Source organism: Anser brachyrhynchus (genome assembly GCF_964034855.1).
Source record: "Anser brachyrhynchus genome assembly, chromosome: 1".
NCBI classification, from domain to species: Eukaryota; Metazoa; Chordata; class Aves; order Anseriformes; family Anatidae; genus Anser; species Anser brachyrhynchus.
The window spans coordinates 82029575-82054010 of NC_137694.1; the positions used below are offsets into that span (position 1 = coordinate 82029575).

Consider the following 24436-nt stretch of genomic DNA (forward strand, 5'->3'; position numbering starts at 1 on the left):
CACTAGAGATGGCGAGTGCAACAGAACTTGGTCTAAGTATTCCCCCAGCGTGCAGTTTGCTACCAGCTGTTCGTTTATGGATATTTCCAGTTAGGAAACACCCAACTTAAGCTGCCTGAGGAAAATGCCCGGTTCTTGCCATTTGTTTCTGCCTGAGCAGAGACCTGCTCTGAAGGTACCTGAGGATCTATCGCCTCTTATGAGACCAGAGCTTAGCAGAGCTGAGAAGAAGCAGACACTTTATACATTATTTAAGAATAGAAGACGGGGAGTTCAGGCACAGATCCACTTCTTGGATCAATCACTAGGTTCTCGCACGACTGCAGGCCCGCCCGCCTGCGGAACTACCACTCCCAGCAGGCACCGCGACCCAGCCGGGCCGCGCACGCGCGGGCAGGGCCACCCTCGCTAGCTCCTTGCTCCTCCCCTCCGCTGCCGCCGAGCAGAGTCAGCTCCCATCGGCCCGTGCCCGCCGGAAAGAGGCGCGCCCCAGCGCCTCCTGGGAGCTGTAGTTCCGCTGCGCCGGACAGCGGGTATATATCGGCTGGGCGTACGAGACGCGCGGACTACAAGTCCCGGTGTACGGCGCGGCCCGGAAGGATTCGTCAGCAGTCGGCGTTGGCGGGCGGTGCGGCAGCCGGCGATGGCGGGGCAGATGGCAGTGCTGGGTACGGGCTGGGGCCGGGCGGCTGGGCTGGTTTAGTGGCTCACGGGAGGGGTTCGGGGCTGTGGGAAGTGCTCCCGGGGACTGTGAATAAAACTGGTAATACTAAATAAATAATAAAATAATAAAACTGGGGGCGTGAAATAAAACTGCATGAAACGTAATGTGTAATGTGTTGACCTGGACTCTAACCCTGTTTTTTTTTTTTTTTTAAAAAAAACCCTGTGTTTCAGGCTCGGCTGTCCTGGCGCTCCTGTTAGCTGGCTATCTAGCCCAGCAGTATTTACCGATGCCTACGCCAAAAGTAATCGGGATTGATCTTGGCACGACTTACTGCTCTGTCGGTGTCTTTCTTCCTGGGACGGGGCAGGTGAAGGTTATTGCAGATGAAAACGGGCACCACAGCATACCCAGCATAGTGTCCTTCACTGACGGGGATGTGCACGTAGGGTATGATGGCCTGGAACTGGCAGATTCGAATCCTCAGAACACTATATATGATGCAAAGAGATTCATCGGGAAGATTTTCACTGCAGAAGAACTGAAAAGCGAAAGCAGTAGGTATCCGTTTAAGGTAAGCAGCCATCTTCATCGCTTGTCTGCAAGCAGTAATGTGTAGAAAACTTCAGTCAGTAACCAACGAGTGACCAGCTTCTCTGACCCCGTGTCATTTGGCTAAATCTGATAGGCCTGGAAACCATAAGACTTCCACCAGTGTTTACTCCTCCCTTCTCTGGGTATGTTGCGTACTGCTACATGAGAGTTGACAGTGATTTTCCAGAGGACCCTATTCTCTACTGTGAAATGTGTTTCTGGGTAACTCTCCTTTGTCTTAAAATATAAACTTAAACTTGAAATTCTAACTGTTCTTTAATGAACCTTCATTTTATTCTGATATAAGGGGGGGAAAAGAAGCCTAAAAGTCAACATATTCTCTGTCTGCATTTTTCCCTAGTACTTTTCAGTGCTAAATTGACAAGCAACAGATCTTGAGAGCTGCTATCTAAAAAAGAATGCTGTATTAATTTAGCACGGTGTTATGGTGAAGTCTTTTCTGTAAAGAGACTAATTTTCAGCTACTGCAAGCAGTCTGTATTCTTAAGAGGCACTGTTCCAATACCTTGCTTCCTTTCACAACAAAGAACTTGTGGGAAGCTTTATCAGTAAATTTAATGATTAAAAAGCATTACTTTCATCATTGAATGCGTTGTTGTCACATAGCATTAAAGTTGATTATGCAGTTGCTAGGTCTTAACTTTTTTTTAATGCATTTTACCTGGTCAAAGGAGTTGTCAGTACTCTGGATATACTCCGACCCTTTATGTTGTAGGTTTTGCATAGTACTCACAATCAAAGAATAAAAGTGATTCAAGAAGTGGCAGAAGCACATTGATATTTTTCCAGAATAAACAGACTGTATGGGAATCTAATGTTTGGTGGGAGTGGGGGAAAGGGCGTAAGAAGGACTTCTTACCAATGGGCTGTGTTGCTTTTTCCTCCTAGATTTTCAACAATGGCGGATCAGCTGAATTTTCTGTGACAACTAATGAAACCTTTCATGTCACTCCAGAGCATATTGGCTCTCAGCTGCTACTGAAATTGAAGAGAATGGCAGAAGACAATCTTGGCATGCCCATTTTGAAGGCAGTCATCTCTGTGCCAGCAGAGTTTGATGAAAGGCAACGGAATGCTACCGTTAAGGCAGCTAACCTTGCAGGTGATGTCTCTTTATCCCAGCATTTTCTTTTGTGGAGCCTTAAGGTTATCTTTAAATTTATTTCACTAACAGTAAAGACTATGGATTTTTTTCTTGTTTTTTAATGACTACTAGCAATTGTGAGGAACAGCAGAGAACTCTTGAGTACCAACAGATGCAGAAGACTAATGCAAATATAGATAGCTAGAAGAACTGATCTTACTCAAGGAAAATAGTATTTTTGGTAATCTCTAAATAGAATGTACAGAGCACCCTTAGACATAACTTATACAAAAATAAAAAGTTCTGAAATAAATCTACTTAGCAAGGTTTCTCTGGAGAAAACATGTTTGGGAAGATCATGATTCATGCCTTCATCCTGACACTGAAGTAGTATTACTTCAGGCTTAAATAAGGAAAAGAGTTTTCTAAGCACTAATACTTGATGAACTATCTTATCTTCACGTTTCACTTATGTTTAGTACAAAGTAACTAATGGTAAATGTTATGATGTGAAAACTATGTTTTTCTAGTCTATGTGACTGTTGCTTTGCTCTTTTTAGGGCTAGAAATCTTGAGAGTAATCAATGAACCCACAGCTGCAGCTATGGCTTACGGACTGCACAAAGCTGATGTGTTTAACGTTCTGGTGGTGGATTTGGGTGGAGGAACTTTGGATGTGTCTCTGTTGAACAAGCAGGGAGGGATGTTCCTCACACGAGCCATGGCAGGTGAGAAAAATGGTTTACTTTCACAAGGGGTAGTGGGAAGAGAAAGCTGCACCTGAATTCACCATTAGGGAAGTTATTTAAAACACAGCACTCACACAAAGGGTTCTCGACTACCCTTCACACAAAACTAGGTTTGCAACTGCTTTCACCAGTTAAGAGAGATTCAGTTTTTAGCTGGCTCAAAGTAATACATTGTAGATTAATTTTATCTGTGGCTGTTGATTTTTGTGCCTACTAGTACAAGTGCTGGTGTGTATTACAAACTGCTTTGTTCTAAAGCTTTCTGTTACCTTTGTCTGAGTTGAGAGTGTTTACTGAATTGTTGATGGGTGCTTTGGAATGTCCTTGTTCTGCGTTTAGCTCCAGCATAGTTGTGCAGGCTTTGGAAACTGTGTTCTGTTAACCCAGAAGTAAGTGTTTTTTTTAATACGCATATGCCAAAGTGATTCATTGTTTGGCAAAGGTTTCTGGAAGCAAGCAATATTTAGTAAAACTGGAGTGAATAGACAAATGCTTTGTGGGTGACCTGGATTCAGACAGGTCTGAGATGCAGTGCTACTTTCAGTGTTGCCTTAAATGAACAAGTTTTAATGTCAGCTGCTGCACTGTCCAGTAAGAGCAGAACAGCAAGAAATACTCAGCTACTTCATTCTGATCCATTTGGATGGATGTCCATTAAGTGAATTCCTCTTTTCAATCATAACAAAAAGGTGGAAACTTTGAGAGTCCTATTCAACACAGATGAAAACTGGCAGGGTATTTTTAAAAATCTGTTTAATGGAAAACACGAACAATTATTTGAAAGGTTTTGGAAATGTGGTGTGAAAATAATCTTTCAGAAGGAAATTGGCTATACAGAATACTCTCTCTCTGAAGGCTAATATAAGATATACTTCTAAATAGAGCTTGAAGCTCACTGCTTGCATTTTATCATTTTTTCTGCTTTTTTCAGAGTATATCCATCTACTTTAATAGTGCCTTGTTTTTCATGTGAATGCATGAAGCCACTGAGTAACTTGAAAATGTTAAAACTAACTCCTATAATGCTGCACTCTGCTAGCTTCTAATAGAAAAGTCAATTTTGGGCAGAGAAATTTAAGCATTCTAGAAGTTTTATCTGGGAAAACAATTTACTGTGAGATATTGCACTTCAGTGATAGGCTACCAGCTACAGACTTTTCTTGTTACATATTTTTGTCTACAGAGAACACTCCCATTGAGGTAACAACCACTTTTTTTTCTCTGTTACAGCTTAACAGGGCAGTTCCAGGGAAAAATGTTGACAGGGATAGATTCCATAGTAGCTGATAAATAAAAAAAAATCTGCAAATGATTATCCATCATGTATCCTTCAGTAGAACGTTAATTATGTCTATTTCCCCAGTTCTCTGAGCTCTTGCTCAGTGCTTACGGTCTTAGTATCATCGTTTTAGCCCTTGAGTGCCATCTCCCAGTACAAGATGCATGCTGCTTGCTGAAGTTTTGAAGGTAATGTGTCTGGTGCTCTCTGTTCTGGTGTTTTAGGTAACAACAAACTCGGAGGACAGGATTTTAATCAGAGGTTGATGCAGCATTTATACGATCAGCTCTATCAAAAATATGGTTCTCTGCCATCAAGAAAAGAAGAAATACATCGCCTCAGACAGGCTGTGGAAGCAGTTAAATTAAACTTGACAGTTCATGAGGCATCTACGCTAAGGGTGTTGTTGACTATGCCAGAAACAAAGCTTACAAAAGAACTTCCAGAAGGTGAGGTAAAACAAAATGCTGTTCGTAAAGACAAGCCTTCACAGAAAACAAAGGACCTGGAAGATCTTGGAGATGTTTCAAATGGAAAAAACAACTTTGTCAAAGTTGTGTTTGAAAGAGAAATCTCTAGGAAACTATTTGAAGTATTGAATGAGGACCTTTTTGAGAAGATTCTTGTGCCCATTGAACAGGTGTTGAAGGAAGGGCACCTACACAAAACCGAAGTGGATGAAATTGTGTTAGTTGGGGGCTCCACCCGGATTCCTAAAATACGCAAAGTTATACGGGATTTCTTTGGGAAGGAACCTAACACCTCTGTAGACCCTGATCTAGCGGTTGTAATGGGTGTAGCTATCCAAGCAGGAATTGTTGGCGGGTCCTGGCCTCTCCAAGTCAGTGCTATAGAAATTCCTAATAAGCATTTACGGAAGACTAATTTTAACTGAAGATAAACTCTTTCCCGTTGCATTCCATCTCTCAAAAAGCATACCTTGATGGTGCGTACTTATCTGACTGGCAGTGGAGCCTAATCTTAGCCATAAATATTCATTTTTTTTAATCACTTCCAGTTCGTGCTGCTGGATGCCTGTGTTAAAACTAGATGTTACTTTAAAGGTACGAGTGGTTTTCAAAGTTCTGAAGCGTCCTGTGTCTGCTTATAGACTGGATATAGGATGAAAATGCTAATGATGACACACCCACATTTTCTTGCTAAATTTTATTAGCAAATCCTAAAGAGGTGTTTGTTGAAAAACTGAATATAAAGAGAGTGTGACCAAAGCTTAGAAATAATACGGCATTATGCTGTAGGTGTTCCCACATCAAATATATTTACTTTGGAAGAATGTGAAGCAGTGTTAACGCACATAGCACTAGTAGTCTTGAGCTTAAATTTATTTATTAAATTGAGTCATTTGAGCATTTAGGAACCTTTCTAAAAGGCATGTTGCAGCTTGAATGAGATTTACACACTCAGTTGATTCTTCTGCTGTTCATAACAGCATAATGGTATTACTGAAATCAAGTGGCAAGTTACTGCCTCATGTTTCAGTCACGCCATGCTAAGAAATTTAGCTCTTGCTAATGTTACAGTTACTTAAGTGTGTCTCCAAGGGCTAACTTTGTGATCTGTTCTTGATGGTTAACACATAGGTGCTGCTGTCATACCACTTACGTTCTCAACAGGGAACAAGTGCATATCATCAACTCCTTATACCTCTCCCCATCTTATTTGAAAATTGTAGTAATTTTATTTTTAGGTATCTTAAAAGTTACATCTGTATATATTCCCTTAAATTTGACCAACATGAATTTCATTGTTGCATACTTCCTGGTGTGTGATGTCTTTCCCCTTGAGTACCTCCCAGCTGTGCTGTTGTCAGAGAGAAAGTGTGGGGCAGAAGGGACCACGTGGATGAAGTCTAGTTCCTTTAGTAAGTGAAAAATCATCCAAGTCTATACTTTGGATAGATAGTATCTTTGGTTTAAGTTTTGTCATATCCCCACTCTAAACTGAACGTAGATTAGAGATTGTAGCTGTTCTTTTGGGAAGGAAGCAGAGCCTGTAACTCAGGATTTGAGGTAGCAGCAAATATTTTGCCACCCACCTATCTAGCAAATGCATGAGGAAGAAAAAAAAAGTTGATGCAAAAGAAACTTGGTGACAGTTCTGCTTTTTATGAAGAGTTAATACTGAAAGGGCCAGATGAATTTATGTTTAGAACTCTGCAGTGAAAACACTTCATTCAGGTAAGACTTCTCTTCATCCATCAACACAGTCTTAATCAGGTAAGGTCTAATGACAGGTGATCTAAGCATTTTTTTAATGCTTCAAAATAATTGTGTTAAGTGTGCCAAGATATGAACTGTGGGGCTTAGATCTGTAGCTTAACTTAGAACCATTTTAAAATAGGTTTATTGTTCTCCTGGCGGTAGATCTGATTTACGGCATTGCCTTTTCAAATGGTTGCATCAGCATAATTGAGTAGCTATACTCTAAACATATGTTTGAAATAATCCTATTAAAAACCTCTTAAATTGAATCTTAGTTGCATGCAACAATTCCTTCAGTATTATTTAACTTCACAGAAGACTCCCACACTATATTGCTAACATCTGTTTAATTTCACTGAGTTGAAAACCAAAGTGAATTTTTGAGGATTTTTTTCTTCCTTTGTATCTATTTGAAAGTGACCCTGCCTTTACATCTGTATGGGACATCCAGTACTGTGATAATGTATTCAAAAGAAAATTTGTACAGTTATTAAAAAAAAAAAAAGTGGGTCCTAAGGGATGGTGAATATAACTAAAACTCCTGAGTTGAAAGAAGTCTCTTCAGTGAAATCATGGATGAATGCCAATATACAATAGTTCTCACATGCAGTTGCTGTTTGGGGCCTTTGCGTTGCAGACATACACGTGTATATACATAATTGAACATATATTCCAAAGTATTTGGAGTCATTGTGGCCTTTTTTCTATCCTGCTAAAAATTCATGTCAAAGTGTACTGGAGTTTTAGTAGGTGTTCAGTAGGTTTTTTTGTTGTTGGTTTTTAATGCAGCTGTTCATTTTATGCAGTGCATTGAAACATTGCAGTTGAGCTAAAACTAAAAGATTTTTGCAATTTCGGGACAAGTTATGCAGAAGTGTGGGAGTAACTTTAAACTGTTAAGCTCTTAAATGCAAATAAATGAAGTACTCTTTTTCTTTAGCATAGTCCTTCAGTATGGAGGAGTTTAATAATTAAAAGCAACCTCCGGTGTTAATCTGGGAATTGCAAGGGAAGGGTAAGTTGTTTACTTGTGAAAATTTCACAAAAGGGTATTTATTCGTTCAGATTTTGATACAGACTTTTTTAGTAAATAAGTTACTGTACATTAGATATCTCACAATGCATCCTTATTTATTAGATAACTTTTCTGAATTCTGTGGTCAAATTATTTATTTGATCTTAGTACTGTATTTTGGCACAAACCATCACATTTTAGATAAGTAGAACACTGTACTAAACGGACATTTCCAGGTATGCACACATACTGCTTATCAAAAGTCTCTGTTTAAACAAATTGGTATTTGAAGGCTGAAATGTTTCTACAAACTGTCCTTTAATTCTGAATATGGTTGCCTGTGGTGTTAGATGTATAACAAATCTATATAGCTAAAGCTTGTATTGTGAGTTGAAATTCTGAAAGCATAAGATGCCTCACTAATTGTATGTTCCTGAATTGTTTCTAAGTGCAGACAATGAAATGCATTTTACAAGTAACCTTTTAAAATGTTTTTATTAAAAGCATTTTCTGTCCTTTCAATCTGTTGTCTCAATTTATCGGCGAAATACTTTAACAGCACTATTTTTCTATTTCTTCCTTGAATTCCTTTGGAGCTTAGAGGATGAGATTATAATCTTCCAATTTGTCAAAGGGTTTCTAAGGCCTGGAGTGACAGATCCTTTTCTAGGAAGAGACAAAGAGTATTAGGAACTAGGGTGGGAAGGAAAAATCTCTGGCTCCTGAAGCTGCAATTCTGGGTGGATGAACAGAACTGAGAAAAAAGATGGCATGTTGGTACAGGGGAAAGCAAGGAGTGACTGGGAGGGATGCAGAAATGCTAATACGTCACGAAACCCTAGTCAAAGGAGAAGAGGGGGCCAAGCAGTGATGATGATCTTGTTCCTGTGGGAGTGGCAACAGCTCACACCATTCCTACTCTTATGTTCCTTGTATCTTGCCTCCTGGATCACAGGACACTGGGCAGGAACAGACCTTCCCTGTGTTCATCAGCAGCTGCAGACTGGACATAGGGAACGTCCACCAGAGCCACGTGATCCCTCCTTTTCGTAGATTTAGTCTCTGTCTTTGACATCAGACTTGTGATGACAGTAGAGACCGCAGATACTGGGTGATGCTCCTGCTGCAAATTGACTTTTCCTGCCTACCCTAAAGCTGTTTTCTCTCAGACTTAGCAATTATTCATTCTGCAGCTTTCTCCAAATACCAGTCCACCAGAAAGTATATAAATCTCTTCTGTCCACCTAAGTAAGTAAAATTACCACATACCGATGTGTGGTAATAGTCCCTCAGACTATTTTCTGTGCACCTTGTGAAAGGAGTTGGTTTCTGAGTGCTGAAGCTTTTACCTATCCTAGCATAAAGCCTAAAATATGCTGACCCGTTGATGAATAGTACCCACTTTGGTCCTTTCCAGTTCCTCCTCTTATTCTTCCAGAAAAGGGTGGGTTTGGTGGGGAGTGTGAAGGTGGGTAAGAGATGAGGACCCAAGAAGAGCCTGCCCATGGCACTTCAAATGTGGCCAAAGAAATTAAATGTCTGGATGGAAGGTTCTGCTCTATTGTAAAGCCACTGCTGGCCTCAGGTGGAGAAAAGAGGAAAAGAAGGTGAAAAGCAAGCAGCTGTTCTCTCTCCTGAGAAACTTTGTCTCTCTGGAACTGTCAGAAAACTGTAATTACCTGGTTTGGGTTGTTCCTAATGGGTTCTAAAATCATTATATTCTAATAGCTTTGTGCAAGCTGTAGTATAGTTAGTTGTGTTTTGTAGCCAATTAAACTACATAGTACTGTCTTAAATGTAGGAAGACTTTGTTTTGTTTTGCTGTCAGGAAGGCACAGAGATGTTTTTTTACCTTCACTGTAGTAGAACCACATCTTTGAGGAAATCTCTTCAGAAAGTCTCCCTCCTTTCTCACCACCTTTCTAAAACTGCAAACTTGGGTTTGCTTACTTCAGTTGGTGGTGTGAGTCAGCACCGGCAGGCAGCAAGGATGCCCACAGACCCCAGGGTTGAAATGCAGAGTACACTTGTTACTTGGCCAGCTGTGGGGGATCCCCGAAGCACACACACACAGGGATGCAGGCACCGCTAAGCTTGGTCCACGCTAGAGGATCATAGGCCTGCTGTTGATGCCTGTTTATGTATCAAGGGTTTGCACAGGTGTAGTTTACCACCGTGCTCTGATCTTCACTATGCTTTGATCTCTGTCCCAAGGCAGGAAGCTCAAGCATGTCCGATAGGGTGCCACCGAGTCTACAAAACACCTGTGTTATCTGTACGTGGATGCGTTGGTTGTCAAAGATACAGGATTAAAAGCAGTAGGTATGATGCGTTTTCCTACTCTCCAGGCTTTGTCATCACAGCTGCAAGGTCACTTGAGCATGTTTTCAATGTTCCTCACCAGTTTGCAGTTCTCATCCCATCCTCTTCTGCTTTTAACCCATTCCTCCCCACCATTGGTATTCAATTTGGAGATTCTTAGGATGTGTAGTAAAAAAGGTAATATTCACAGGGCCTACAGAAGCACAGGCATGGTTAACTGACACTTTGAGTAAATATGCATAACCTTTTGTGCAGCATTAAATAGCATTGACATTTGCATTAAGATCTACTAGCAAATAGCTGCACCTGACCCCAATTTCATGGGATTCTTTCACAATCTGGTTTTGTAATGCTCAATTATTTTTACATGTTTTTCAGCTGTTTGAAATTGTTTTTCAGTTATTCAAAAATCACAAAATCAACATAAAAATCAACTTGCCATGGCAAGTTTGTTGCCTCAAGAATTACCAAAGTATAAGCAAATAAAATTATTACCAAAATTATAGCAAAATTATGTGCTATTACCAAAGCAAATAAATATGTATGTCCTAAAAACCAGCATCAAGGGGCATCTGTCTCTCTGGTCACACAATTTTTTTATATATTCACAATCATATAAAATGTATTAACTAAATGGGCATAACATCCAAGCAATTTAATTAAGCACTATTTCTTAATTAAAACACTGTGAACAGAAAGATTTATTTTAAATCCACCTTTACTAGTGCAATATTTAAAATATGCCATGAAAATTACTGCTTCATTCTGTTGGTCCAGTGCCAAGATGATCAAAAAAGTGATTTGTATAAAAACAAAATTAATTTCAGAAAGCTGATCAATATATACAGATTACAGTTGTAGCAAAAAGCAATCTTGTCAAGAGCTTACAAGGAAGTTAATTATTTCATCACATCGGGAATGCCAAATATCTTTTGAGCGTTTATCAGTATAAGGAATTCTTATCTTCATTAGTTTTCTTTATCTTGTTATTCCAGCCTTTGCAACCATTTCAGAAAAGGCACCTTTTCGTTGTAACAAATTATTTGGTGTATCATATTCTAGAATCCTTCCTGCATCCAGAACAAGCACTCTACAATACGAAAGCATGAAGATTATAGAAGAAAAAAAAGGTGCTATTCAACCATATTTTCCAGCCCTACTACAAATACATATTAACTGGAACTCTTATTTGCAAGAAGTATCATTGCATTAGGTAATTCATTGGTTTCTCAAGCTAGGAATGCCTATATTAAGAAAGCCTTTTGAAAAGGGAATGTTTGCTTAGCTGGTTTAAAAAAAAAAGTTGGTAAAAATTCTACAGTGTAGTCCCTTTTTTCTAGAGAACTAAGTGGTCACAATAGTAGCTTATACATGCATCTAATCAGAAAAAAAAATCGTTCTGTAATTACAGTGGGGAAACAGAACACAGGTTATCAATATTTAATTAATATTGACAGCAAGTCTTTTGTGGTACCTTGGATTGTACTGATACTAAGGTAAAAAGTGCTAGAGTAAAATTTTGTAGGTCTGAAAACACGCATTTAAAAGTAGACATTTCTTAAATGGCATATCAAAACTTACCTCTCTGAATCCATGACTGTGTGTAACCTGTGTGCTATAGTTAATATCGTGCAGTTATAAAATTCTCTTTTGATGGTGGACTGCACCAAGTTATCTGTTTCCATGTCAACAGAAGCTGTTGCTTCATCGAGGACCAGGATCTTTGTCTTTCGTAGCAAAACACGGGCCAGACAGACCAGCTGTCTCTGGCCAACACTGTTAAAAATACATTTGAGAAGGTCAGGTCAGGCACTTTGAGAAAGGGGAGACGGATGTTGTTTCCTCACTACTTAGCCCTAGACATTGGAGCAGATACTGTTGACATAAAGCTGAAACTAGCACGGAGCCTATCTGTTCTGCTGTCCTCAACAACGCTTTATACTTGTACAAAGACTGGAGAAAAATGTTCTCCTCGTTTTGGAAGTTTTGAGCAGAAGTAGAAGCTCAGGTGCAACTTTTAAACCTAGTCTTGCCCTCAACTTTGATACTCATATCATAATGGGGACTTTGAATAGGCTGGATTGAATGCTAAACCACTTAATAACGTTTGAAGTTTGGATATTGCTGAATGTTACTTCTGGTGTATGCCTTCTAGATACTTTTTTTAAAAAAAAGATCCATCCTAAAAATTCAAGTTAATTGTTAATACGTTCCATTTAAATTATGGCCTGTCCCTTTGCTGCTGAAAGCTTTGCTATTTGTCTCTCAGAGTCCTTCTGTTTCCAGTGTCACTTCCCGTAGATATCTATGGTGTAATGTTCTACAAGGAAAAAAATGAGTTGCTTTGCCTAAGCAAATAAAGCAAACGGTCAAGCTCTCTGCAGTTTTTTTTTTGTTTTTTTTTAAATGAATGGATCCTATTGTATCTAAATCTAACTTGGTGGTGTATGAAGCCCCTGTCCCTTTGCACCCATTCATATAGTTGAGATGAAACTAGGCTACCTCCTCTGCTTCCCTTCAGCACAGGCCATAAGACTTCATACAGTTGTGACCAGCTGGTTACATCAAGGAAACCCTTACTACTTGAACAACTGGAGAACTGTACAAATTGAACAAATGGAGAATTGTAATTTTTGTACTGATAATTTCTGTAGTAAATTGTCCGTAAGAAAAACAGAATTTTGCAAGTTCGGTGAGTAACTACAACAGCACTTGCTTATTTATATACCTGAGGTTTTCACCACCTTCTGAAATCTCATGAAGGAGCTTCTTTGGGAGTGACTCAACAAAAGCCTTTAAGTGACACAGTTCCAGTGCCTCCCATAGTTCAAGATCAGAGTGCTTTCCAAGTGGATCCAAGTTTGACTGCAGCGTCCCAGAAAACAAGACGGGGTCCTAAATAATAGCAAAATTTGAGTGCACTGTTCCATCACAAACCTAAAAGAGTATGCTGTATCCTGACATTAATATAGGAAACTGGCATGAATAAATTGGAAAAGAAGCTTTGTGAGGGAAATTGTAATGTTTTGCAGTTGATGGATGGAAATACAAAATCTTGTTGGGTCTCAGCATGCTAAGCTCTATATTAATGTAAAGAGCAACAGACTTCATACACATACTCTGTGCTACCCATTCAACGGCTAACTGAGGACCTGCTCAGCATCTGGCAACTGAAACAACGTATGAAAATATTGGTATTGTCGGGTTTGTTAAGCACTGGATACTACATTCATGAACACAATTAAGAAAAATGTGAAGGCCATGTTTTTAAGTGAAATTTTCTTAGTTTACCTGCAGAAAAGGCCAAGTATTTAGCAATGAGAACAAAAGCAATTATTGCATGAATGCACATTCACTAGCTTCTGTGCACTGAATACATCAGGGGATATCTGGAAAAGTATATGTGGACTAGAAGATGCCAGGAAAGCACAACTGAGGGTATGAGTTACCTCCAGTACTCCATAATTACTGAATGCTTGTCTCTACAGTCTTAATCAAGTCTGAAACTTTTCTGGGTGCACACAAAAGCCTTTTTCTTAAATGGGCAAATATAAGTACTAGGCAATATGCAAATAGCTGCACAGATTTATAAACAGAACTGGTGTTTTTAGAGGCAGCGAACAGACTTCTCAAGTGAGTGCAGTCAGTGCATTGTAACCCAGTAGGTAGATTGCAAAAGGCCAACAACATTCACTAGCAAGTTACATGCAAGCAGAACAGCGATACTTTTGAGAGCTAAGTGGCCAAAAAGGACTATTACAATGGTATGAGATCTTGTGCATATTCTTCAAACAAGCAAACAAAATACACCCTGAAATATCTTGTTAGTAAAATAATAATAATAATAAAAACCACAGTAATCTCTAAAACACATCTCACCTGTGGAATAATGTTAAGATTTCTACGTAGGTCATGGAGTCCAATAGTTGATATATCAATTCCATCTATAATTATTTTGCCTCCAGATCCCTCTATAACTCTAAATAAGGAATTTGTGAGCGTTGATTTACCAGCTCCGGTTCTTCCAACAATTCCAACCTGAAATGGAAAGTTTTCTGATAAAGATTATAACTTTCTATGCAGTGCATTGTATATGAAAAGTGACTAGCAAATTCAGTTTTAACTTCCAGTACAAAACTTCAGTTTCTTTTACCAACAAGCAATATTTTAATTGGATAAAACTGTTTAAAACTCACTTCTGGAACACCTGACTGACAATCCAGCCCATGCCTGGTTCAGTGGGAAGCCTTTCCTTATCCCTTACCTTCTGTTTAGCGCTCCTCAGCTCCAACCAATGACTCAAAACTACCTTGTTCCCAAACCAGAGCTGATCAACACCAATCTGGGAGCATATATTTTTCTACATAAATATTCAGCACAGTGGACGAGTTTTAATTTCAAATTTGGATCTTCCTTAAAACTGCCAAATTCAGTTGGAAAATCTAATTGGGAATGTGATTATTGACTTTTCTTAGAGTAAGGCTCTCCTCAGAAGGTTCACGTGAGGATCACCTACTCAAGGGAGCACCTTTTCGTACAAACACTGAAACAGCATGGAACCAAATTAGTTTACATCTTCCGTTATCTAACTCTACTAAACTGCCTTACTCTAACACTACGTAGCACTGTTGGGCTGCCACTCTCATGAATAGCATCAGTTGCCCATGATGATTTACTGTCTTCACCTCTGCAGCCACAAAGGCTTGGAAAAGGATCTAGAACAGTTCAGGACTAATCTTAAAAACAAGCAACAGATTGGCATATAATAAAATAGCATAAGCTCTAAAAGTGTTTTAACTGTAGTATTTTTCCACTATTCTTTTTTTTTTCCAAGTGAATAACAGTTAAATAAACATTTATCTCAGATTCAAAAACATTTTTTCCCAAAGTATGGAGGGAGGGACAGGGAAGAAAACATCATCTCAGTTTCCTACAGGGATAAGAATTTCTACAGAGTAGGAGAAGAGTACTTTTCCTTTTTTCATGCATTATTTCTTTAGTGTCTTGTCTACTTAACCTTTTTCCTTGTTCAACATAATCTTGCTATATGTAGTATTGGAGTCTCTTCATATGAAATATTTTTGAAGTAGAAAGTTCAGAAACAGAAGTTTGTACTTTGGATTTATTTCTTATTATATACAATACCTTCTCTTTACTCCGTGTCTGAAAGGAGATGTCATTCAGGGCTAAACCAAGATCCTTCCTGTACTGAGCTTTGTAGTTAACAAACTGTATTATTCCTCTATCAGGCCACCCTACTGGTGGCCTTTTTGATGTTATCCATGGTTCCTGGAATTAAAACCATTGTAATTTCAGTTTATGACAGTAAATGTGTCACAAGTCAGTGAAAACAGTAGGAAAATTATATACATCTCTAGAAATCCCAGTAGGTTTGTGATAATTCCAATGTGATATAAGGGAAGAAAAAATTTCTTTAACAGATGCTGGGCAGCAACAACATTCCAACTTGGTTTTTTTGAATCATACGCACTCATTTTAAAGTTTAACTGCATAGTTGCTAATAGTCTATTATCTGTTCCATCATTTGACGGGCATGGACCTGAATTTAATCTGATGCCTAATTTCCCAGATATTTCAAATACATATTTAATGAGAAACATTTTCTTTTATGGAGTAAGAGAGAACAGAGATATGAACAAAAGTAAAGAAGCAGAAACATAGGGAAGGGTAAAAGAAAATGAAGACCTAGAAGACAGACTTGTTTCCAAGAAGACCAAGGCTCTTATTTCTCCAATATGGGCGCCACTTTCAGAAAAGTACAATAACCAAGGCCAAGTGCTTTGAAAAACAAATGTCTCTCCAGTAATGAGGTGAATAATAGTTAAGAGATCTGGAAGGCCTCTCTTCCTTGTCTGTTCCTCTTAAAATGCTCCTTGTGGTTGCACATAGCATAAAACGTTGACCTGAGATGCAGCTCCATTAGTTTTACTATAAAATCTACTACTAAGAAGGATGCCAAGCGATTTACTGGTCAAAATAAAAACAATAAAGCTGCTATGACTACATATGTAATGAAGAATATGCATATTAATGTAAAAAATGACAAAGTATGTAATAACAAATTATAACCTGATATTACCATTCACCAATATTAAATTCAATCTAAGTTTTTTTCTATGCACACAAATATTTATTTACCATTCCAATGAGAGTGCTCACCTCTTTATCCATGTTTGCATATTCACAAATCCTTTCAATTGAAACTGCATTGGTCTCGATTTCACATGCTTTACGTACCCAAAAATTGAGACTCTGAATTATCTGGGGAACAAAGTTGCATTGTAGAATGTAAAAATTTAATTATACTATAATACAGCCTAGAGATTTCAAAATTTAATCCCAATTGAATAATTTCCTAGGCTGGATGCTTAATCACAGAAGCCAAAAAGTATACAGAAAATAGTGGCATGCCAAAGGAATTATCACCTTGAAAAGCACTGATCTGAATGTATATATATACACCCAATGGCTACTATAATTTTCACTAACATAACAGCTCCAGAGATCTGAAACTACTTCAAGATCAACAGCAAGTGCACAGTAACTGCATAATATGTTGAAAGGAAGAATATGTATGTTTCATATTGTGGGTACATTATTGCACAGTTTCCTAGATAAAGTAAGCCAGTAACATGGAGTGAAGAATCTATAGTGGAGATACAGATCTGGTCTATTGTGCACGCCAAATTTGTTGTCTTCAAACATGGGGAATGCTTCTGCAGACCTAATTGGTACCAATTCTATATAATGGAGTAGGTAACAATTCTGTCACCAGATACTCCCAATTCTATAGGAAAAAAAGTGAGCCAAAAGATGCATTTATTTATTTATTTTACATTAAACTGTTTTGAGATGCCTTACGTAACTAAATAGAGAATGGTGTCAATTTGACATCAGATGAAAGCGAAACACTATGCAGTACCTGTCATTGAATAATCTCCTTTATATCATCATATACTCAGTGATGACAGAGAGAGAACAACGGACAAGGGAACTCTTGTGAATTTGGCATTATGTGGATGATGGGTAATTTATTCTGTCTCCTTCTCTCTCTCATTTAGTATCTGTCAGCTGTGTTTCTGAAGCACAACAGTGAGAATCTGGACTCCAATAGGGTTCCAAGCATCACAAGATTAAAGATGCTTAGTTTGAATATATATGTCTTAAGGCTTATTTTAACTAGCAACTTATCAGTTTACCTTACTACAGGTCAAATTCCTAATGTAGCTCTCACATATTATTTTCACAAGCACAGTGCAAAAAGTAAATGATTTTAACAAACTTTTAAGTAAGCATTCCCACACAATATTCAGTAAGTGAGCAAGAACAAGAAATCAAATACGAAATATATTTGAAAATCACTAGGCTTCTTATTCTTGGTGGTTTAATTTAACACTTAAAAGTAAGCCATATATAATTTGATTTTTAAATATTCTTTAATAATTATTATTTAATCTAAATTCAGAAATGGAAAAATAATTAATGTGAAGCTTCCCAGAATTAATGGGACTTAAAGGAAAGCTCTGTTCTACTCATGGTTTTAGTTTTGCTGTTGCCACTGTATACATATATATTCATCTACTCAACTTCACTGTGTTATTCCCTTTTCATATGCAATGTGACAGCAGCAAAAAAAGTAAAAAAGAGAAAAATTACTTACATTCAGAGCATATGATATTGATAAACCCACTGTAGAAGAACTCACTGTATTTCCAGCCAGTACTACAAACAGTGCAGCAAAGAACACCATTAGATTGCCTAGAAATTCAAGCCTGACAGACAGCCACCTGCGGTAATCAAAGCAAAGGAAAAAAGTGAGTTACCTATGCATTTTTTTAGCAGTGTAGTGAATATATTGCTAATATAGTGGCTCTTTGAGATCAATCTCTCAACCTGCTTTGGAGAACAGGTAAGTACCACCATTCCCATTTTACAGATGGACAGGGAAGGGAATATGATGTCTACAATTTGTAAAACAGCTAAGAAAAATGGCAGTCTCTCCACTAATGGCTAGTGCTCTCTTCACTACTCATATGACTTTCCTACTCTTCCTATCTGGAAAAGATTCTGGTATATGAGTGAAAACCAGAACTGAAAAGCTTCTCCTTACTAATCTCTACCTAGAACTGAATCACAAATGAGGGAGGCGAACTGCATGTATTTCCCTAAAAACAAGGATTCCACTCCCAGTATCAACTTATGCTCTAGGTATAGACCAGCTTTCTACCATGTGAACTACTGAAATACAAATTAGATTTGTTCATATGCTTGCAAGAAGCTTGTAGGCTTGTTGTACATAGCAACAGTTATAGTTGCAATGTAGTTAGTACACAGTCCATGCCCATGACCTATCAGTAAACTTTTTGTTGTGGTGGTGGTTTCGGAAACACTCGTCCTAGACAATACATACACAGTTTTTTATAAACCTGCTAGCTTCTGGGACATAAAGAAGAAATCATCCCAGTGCTTACACAAAATCTCTGCGTTCATTACAAAGAGTGCTGGATAAATTGCTCTTTCCTTTGGTTTTTCAAGTGAGTTTACTCTGACTAAAGGTACCACATAGCTTTGGAATTCTACATGCAAAGGTCTCAGTCAGAGATGCATACCTGCTGTAAAGTACCTGTTTGAGATGACATTGTTGTAGAAGTAAACTAAATTCTCATACACAACGTCATAGTTTTTTCTAATGAATCTCTCCTGGTGGCCAAATGCTCTAATTGTTGATCTTCCTAGGACAGTCTCACTGAAGTGGGAGATCACTGGAGAATGTGACGCTCCTGCTAGACGTCGAATTTGTCGTGAACTTGCTATGTAGTATCGCTAATAAAACAGTACAAAAAAAGTTTTACGTTGCTACAGTTTCTTTTACATAATTTTGCTTTATCTTACAATATTTGAAATATTTGCCATATTTATTTCCAGTTCTTTTAGATCTGTTAAATAATTCCTGTAAATTTTGAATATGAAGTTGAAAATCTCTACATAGAAAAAGAATCTGTGTCTTCGGACACACCAACATTATAATGCCAACATAACTGCAATATATATTCCTGGGTAGACTGAAGTAAGAGAACATAATTTCCAAATTCTATAGAAAATGTGCTATACTACAAGAGGTATGTAGCAACCAACTAAAATTTCTATAGAAACTTTTAAATCAGATTGCCCTCTTTCTTACTCAAATTAAAATTGTCCTTTATTTCTTTAACATAATAATGTCTGTATGTAAATTCCTCAGCAGAGGCTGAATCCAGGCACTCTTTTCCTTCATCTATATTGTTATTTTTAAAATCTTTAAGGTCTTAATTACGTACTGTACTTTGAACATCAAGAAGCAGGAATGTAAACATTAGTCTTTCTGAGACTTTATCTTTTGGCTTCTTAGTAGCATAAGTGACACTTCTGCCAAAAAATATCACACGTAGTTTAGGCATCATTCTATTTTTACGTATACTGCTCAGAGTTATTCTTCAGCTTTCAGCTTTCTCTGTAACATATGCCCATTTTTTCAGGTAGTATCATCAATTTCTTAATGGGAGCTACATCAATACTGTGTCTTGCTAAGAAAGGAAAAATATAAGAAAAATATAAATTGTTAAAAGTTCACAAGTATTACAGGATATGTTCAAGAAGTGTACTAATTTCCTTCTAAGAAGCATGAAGATTTTTTTTTTTCTGAAAGCAAGTTCAGATGTATTCTATAGATTTTTTTCCACTGCAAGTAATAATTTAGGTCAGTACCCTTGATTGTTTTGAACATTTTATGCACATACATCTAGAAATCCTTATAAAATTTAATGAACTTACTTGGATAGTAAAATACAAGTATCCCAGGGGAATAACTGCCACTATGAATAGTGGTGAGGCGAATGTGATAACTAGAATGGTTCCAATAACATCCAGTGTACAATTCAGCCAAGTTCGTAAGTAGTAATGGAAACGTATGTCTACTATAAATAAGTCCTGTAACAACGCATAGAAGAATCAAGATTTTCTGAGTAAATTACACTGCAGACTTCAAGAAACTATCCTTTAAAATCAGAATCAAACCAAAATATTCAAAATAAAAGTTGGTAGGATTGCCCCCCAACTGATTACATCCTAATGAAATTTATTCATATATCATTATTTTTTGTCTAAAAGCGAAGTAGATAGAGTACTCATGGCATGTCAGAGACCAGACATGGGGTGCATGAAGTCAAGAAGTGACTGCTCTTGCTATTTTGCTACTTGCTACTATTTAGCTTATGTAAATCATTTCGGACTGGAAATCAGGCCATGAGTTCAAATCCTAACTCTTCTATGTACTCCTGTTAATAATTCTGATGTGTACTGAAATATTATTAATCTCTTACTGTATACAGTAAAGCTTTTTCAAATCCAGTTTATAATAAAATGCTACAAAAGACTAGGGGCTTAACTGAAATCTACATCAACTGCTATTTTAGTGTATTACGCAACAAGCCTTAGTCTCATCTAAAAAATACAGCCTTTGACAGTTACTGACTGCACTTGAAGTAATCTGTAATGCGTTGCAACAACCTAGTTATGACAAGACTCGGAAGTATTAAAGTCACAGTAAATAACATCTGTTGGTGTATCAGAGGTTCCAACTCAAGTCAAAGCTCTACAAAAACAGAAAACACATTTACTGTAAGTCTATATACCCCAGAGAATGTCAATTTGATGTATTAATTGTTTTTGGCAATATCATTTGATTCTGATTTGCAATAAAATATCAAACAGCTTGTATTAAAAAAACAACAACAACAACAAAAACAGATCAGGTTTAGGTCTGGAAAACTTGTTACTCTGCCAGAGTAGTATTTGATGAATGGCCTCCTAATGATTGTAGATAGGGTCCACGCAACTTTTGCTAACAATAAGTTTTGATAATTTTGTAAGAAAATAACCAGAGACAGTTCTGCCATTCTTACGCACTGAAGCAGCTTTCAACTGCTAGATAATGCATTCATTTATTTTGATATCTTTCATTTTTCAACAATACTAAGTAGGATTAAATCTGTAGTCACTCAAGCTTCATTTTCTTAAAACAGAAAATACATCAGTTTTCCCTTTACCTTTGTGAATCTATTGATGATCTGACCTACAGGATTAGTTTCAAAATGCTGAAGAGGAAGGTGCAATACGCTGTCTAACAGCTGGTGATGTAACTTCCGAGAAGCACAAAGAGAGCCCCTGGTGAGCACATAGGCTCCACAGCAAACAAGAAGACCTTGGGAATGGATAAATTAAAAGACAGTATGAATGGTATGAGAGGGAGAGGAGATGGAGATTATTTCCGTCCCTGTTTTCTACCATAGTGACCAATTTATACTTCATATCCTAATTTTCATAATTTGATGTATTTGCATTTTGTTGATACTTCTTACAAAGTGGTAAAATGTATGTCCTTCCTGCAATTAAGTTTCAAGCAAGCATGCCTCTATCCCTGAGATGCTAACATAACTTCATTAGGTCACACATGGATGCTACTGAACTCACAGAAGTATCATAAATTAAATAGCATTTTCTTTTACATTGCTGTAAAAAATTACATTCTTCTACTATTCTTCTCCCTTGTTAAACAATTAGACTGTTGCACATAATTCTGTTTATGGAACAGCCAGATTATTTCTTTAGTAATAAACATTTAGATAGATCAATGTCAGCAAACGGTGGGCAAACAGTCATAAATGTTCGTGCTTACCTTGTAAGAATCCCAAAAGCGCATAAATACCAAGTTTGTAGTTTTGTGACTGTTTCCATTCTGTGAAATCACTAGCTTTTGCTGTCTCTGCAGTCCAAGTGCTAAGCCACAGATTTTGTCCAATGGCTAGTGCATTTTGTCCTAAATAAGCAGCTATGGTCAGCCATATCCATTGCCAGTTGAAGGCCTGGAGATATTTTAAAACAACTGACAGCTTCATCTAAATAATAAAAAAGAATTAATGGTAAGAAGAATACAAGGAGTTACTCAAAATCAATACCACTGTTGAAGTCAAATACACATTATACAATGGGAACTGAATATATTAGATTTAGATTAAGTCTACAGAATTTCTTAATTCAATCTGATAACTAAGGTATATAAAATCATACTGTAAAAAGGTTTTGTCTGATTTTGCATTCTGATTTTTAATCATACGTATCCTAGGCAACCTTGCTTGTGACACTTGCCAGTGTCACAAGAAAATCTTTGATATGCAGATCACTAACAAACAAACAAACAAACTAAAAATAACCACCACCACCACCAACAAAAAAAACAGGAAATAAACAAACAAAAAAAAACTGAGTATGCAATACCTGGGCAGCTTGTTTAAAGCAAATATTACTCCATTGTTGGAGTTAGAAACTTTAGAATTGACACCATGGGCTATTCGAGACAAGGGAATTTTGTCCATTTGTTTATTTCCCCAGGTGCTTATCTCTACCGCTTCCTGGAAACTCAGTCTTCCTCCACATTCCCATTCTTATTTTAATTCCCATGTTGCTTCCCTGGAACTTCTGACCTTCCCCACATTCTATCTCACTTGTTCTTTTCCTTCTCCCTAGCGACTGGAAAAAAAAAATAATGGGGAATGCAGAAAGTGCATTTCTAACATAAAACAATACTGCAGCAGTATTACCATGCAAAATTTCTAATCTCTGCTCCAGCACACAGATATCTAAACTTCCTAAAGATGAGACAGACAGATTATTTTCCTAATGGGGATAAAAGCTTTTTTAAGATTCTTCTTTCTGAAATACAAAAAACAGACTGAACCAAGATGTGAAATGAAAATGTAGCCTGTAGCAGATAATAAAATCTCAAGCTAAACACTTAAAATCTGGTAAAAAATATAAAATTCATTTTAAAACCAGTAATTAGAGGTCAGGCAACCTTAACAAGAAACAGAGAAATGGAACTGAAAAATAAAATATATTTTTATGTGTAAAAAAAAAAAACACAAAAAACTACCATCCACTCAACAACAACAACAACAACATGCTGAAGTCTTTTCTATTATTGACACTTACACCACCAGTGGCAACTTTTTCTTTATTGCTTGTGAGTATTTTCCACTGATCAAAAGAACTGCAAACAAGAAACGCACCGTCAAATCTTGTGAATCATACAAAGAGTACATCCATTTATGTCTAAGCAGAAATATATACTACGAAATCTTGTAATTCTTTTCTTATGGAGATATGGAACTGCCCTCTGATGTTCTATTTTTCTGTTAGAATAACTTTATGGTCAGAAGACAGTACTAGGTATGGCCTTTTAATTTCTTGTATTATTACAGGTAGATAAAATTCAGCTTGCCCTGACTGACTCTGCAGCTAGAAATGTCAGATTGTCCTTTTCTGAGGCATGCAACTACGGTACAACTTGGGTCTCAGTCCTTGTCTGGGCCAAGGAATAGGTCTTGCTATTTGCCTTATCCATTTCTACTACTTCTGGACCAAGGTGGTTAGGCTTAAGTGACCTGCATTGTCTGAATTTGCTAGGTAGAGCCTGTTCTACTGCAGCGAACTTAGAACTATCCTCTGCCACTGGAGATGTGCCACTATAGTGCATTACAAATTACAAAATTGCATTACAAAGGAGTTTGTCCCCTTACTTGAGAGATCAGAAGTTTTCTTAAAGGTGGGAAAAAAAATAATGCTACAGGGGAAAAACAAAGAATATAAGTGGCTTGTTAATACATCAGGAAGTCAAGCTGCTGCCAGGGAACTGTGGGTGCAACGACATCAGAAATTTCTGAAACTCCCCTTCACTCCCACTTAATACGCTTTGGTTCACAGAGAGAAGCAGCCCACGAACCAGATCCCTCGAACTCATGTACATTAGTATATGTAATAATAACATAATCTAGTACATTAACTATACTTCTTTTGTATACAACTAAACCAGAAGATGAGCTCCAGATACATACTATGCAGCCAACTGCTAAAAGGCATTCAGTCTTAACCCATGTTTACACAGCGGAGTACCACCAAAGCCTTCAGTATAAGCACTTAGGGTTGCTCTGGCATTGCATCAAATAGGCAATGGCTACTGCTTTTTTACACTTACTGTTTGAGTTTCTGCAATTCTCTTTGTTTCAGACTTCTCTCTAGTTGGCACTCTTCTTTTGAAGAAATCACTATAACAGCAAAAAAAAAAAACCAGAAAAAATATTTTCAGTCATTATACCATGAGTGGATGGGCACAGTGAAAGAACTTAGAAATAAAAAGTGGACAAAATGATGAACAGGCGCATTTTAAGTTATGAATTGTCTAAGTCACTTTAGTCTTGATACAGCTACTACACTAAACAGAGACATTTATGACCAAATACTAGAACAGCAACAAAAAGTAAATCTTCCTCCCAATGTGGAAGAAGTTGGAAAGCATATTAAAATATATATATATATTTTGCAATATTATGTATTGAGTGTATGTGGCAAGGTTTTGGTAACTGTGGGGCTGA

General features: G+C 37.4%; 2 protein-coding genes across 13 annotated transcripts in view; one reads left to right on the plus strand and one right to left on the minus strand.

Annotated features, from left to right (window-relative positions):
• Nucleotides 1-510: 510 nt before the first annotated feature.
• HSPA13 (heat shock protein family A (Hsp70) member 13) lies at nt 511-8150 on the plus strand. Its single transcript, XM_080571152.1, has 5 exons — nt 511-668; nt 898-1238; nt 2168-2381; nt 2924-3091; nt 4616-8150. Exons 1-5 carry the CDS (start codon nt 644-646, stop codon nt 5284-5286), a joined length of 1419 nt encoding a protein of 472 aa, XP_080427278.1. The 5' UTR covers nt 511-643; the 3' UTR covers nt 5287-8150.
• LOC308184202 (multidrug resistance-associated protein 1-like) overlaps nt 7572-24436 on the minus strand; it is a 50269-nt gene continuing 33404 nt past the window's right edge. For 11 of the 12 annotated variants that reach the window (XM_080571041.1, XM_080571051.1, XM_080571052.1 and 8 more), the window contains 13 exons: nt 24040-24109; nt 22998-23055; nt 21685-21904; nt 21056-21210; nt 19782-19937; nt 18595-18794; nt 17632-17758; nt 16131-16232; nt 15096-15239; nt 13830-13988; nt 12679-12845; nt 11532-11726; nt 10651-11040 (listed from right to left, as the gene is read on the minus strand). In XM_080571041.1, the coding sequence (XP_080427167.1) occupies nt 10929-11040; nt 11532-11726; nt 12679-12845; nt 13830-13988; nt 15096-15239; nt 16131-16232; nt 17632-17758; nt 18595-18794; nt 19782-19937; nt 21056-21210; nt 21685-21904; nt 22998-23055; nt 24040-24109 (1865 nt within the window). In that variant the 3' untranslated portion in view covers nt 10651-10928. Of the gene's footprint in view, nt 8295-10650; nt 11041-11531; nt 11727-12678; nt 12846-13829; nt 13989-15095; nt 15240-16130; nt 16233-17631; nt 17759-18594; nt 18795-19781; nt 19938-21055; nt 21211-21684; nt 21905-22997; nt 23056-24039; nt 24110-24436 lie in introns of those variants that run through there. The other variant, XM_080571045.1, reaches the window with a different exon arrangement.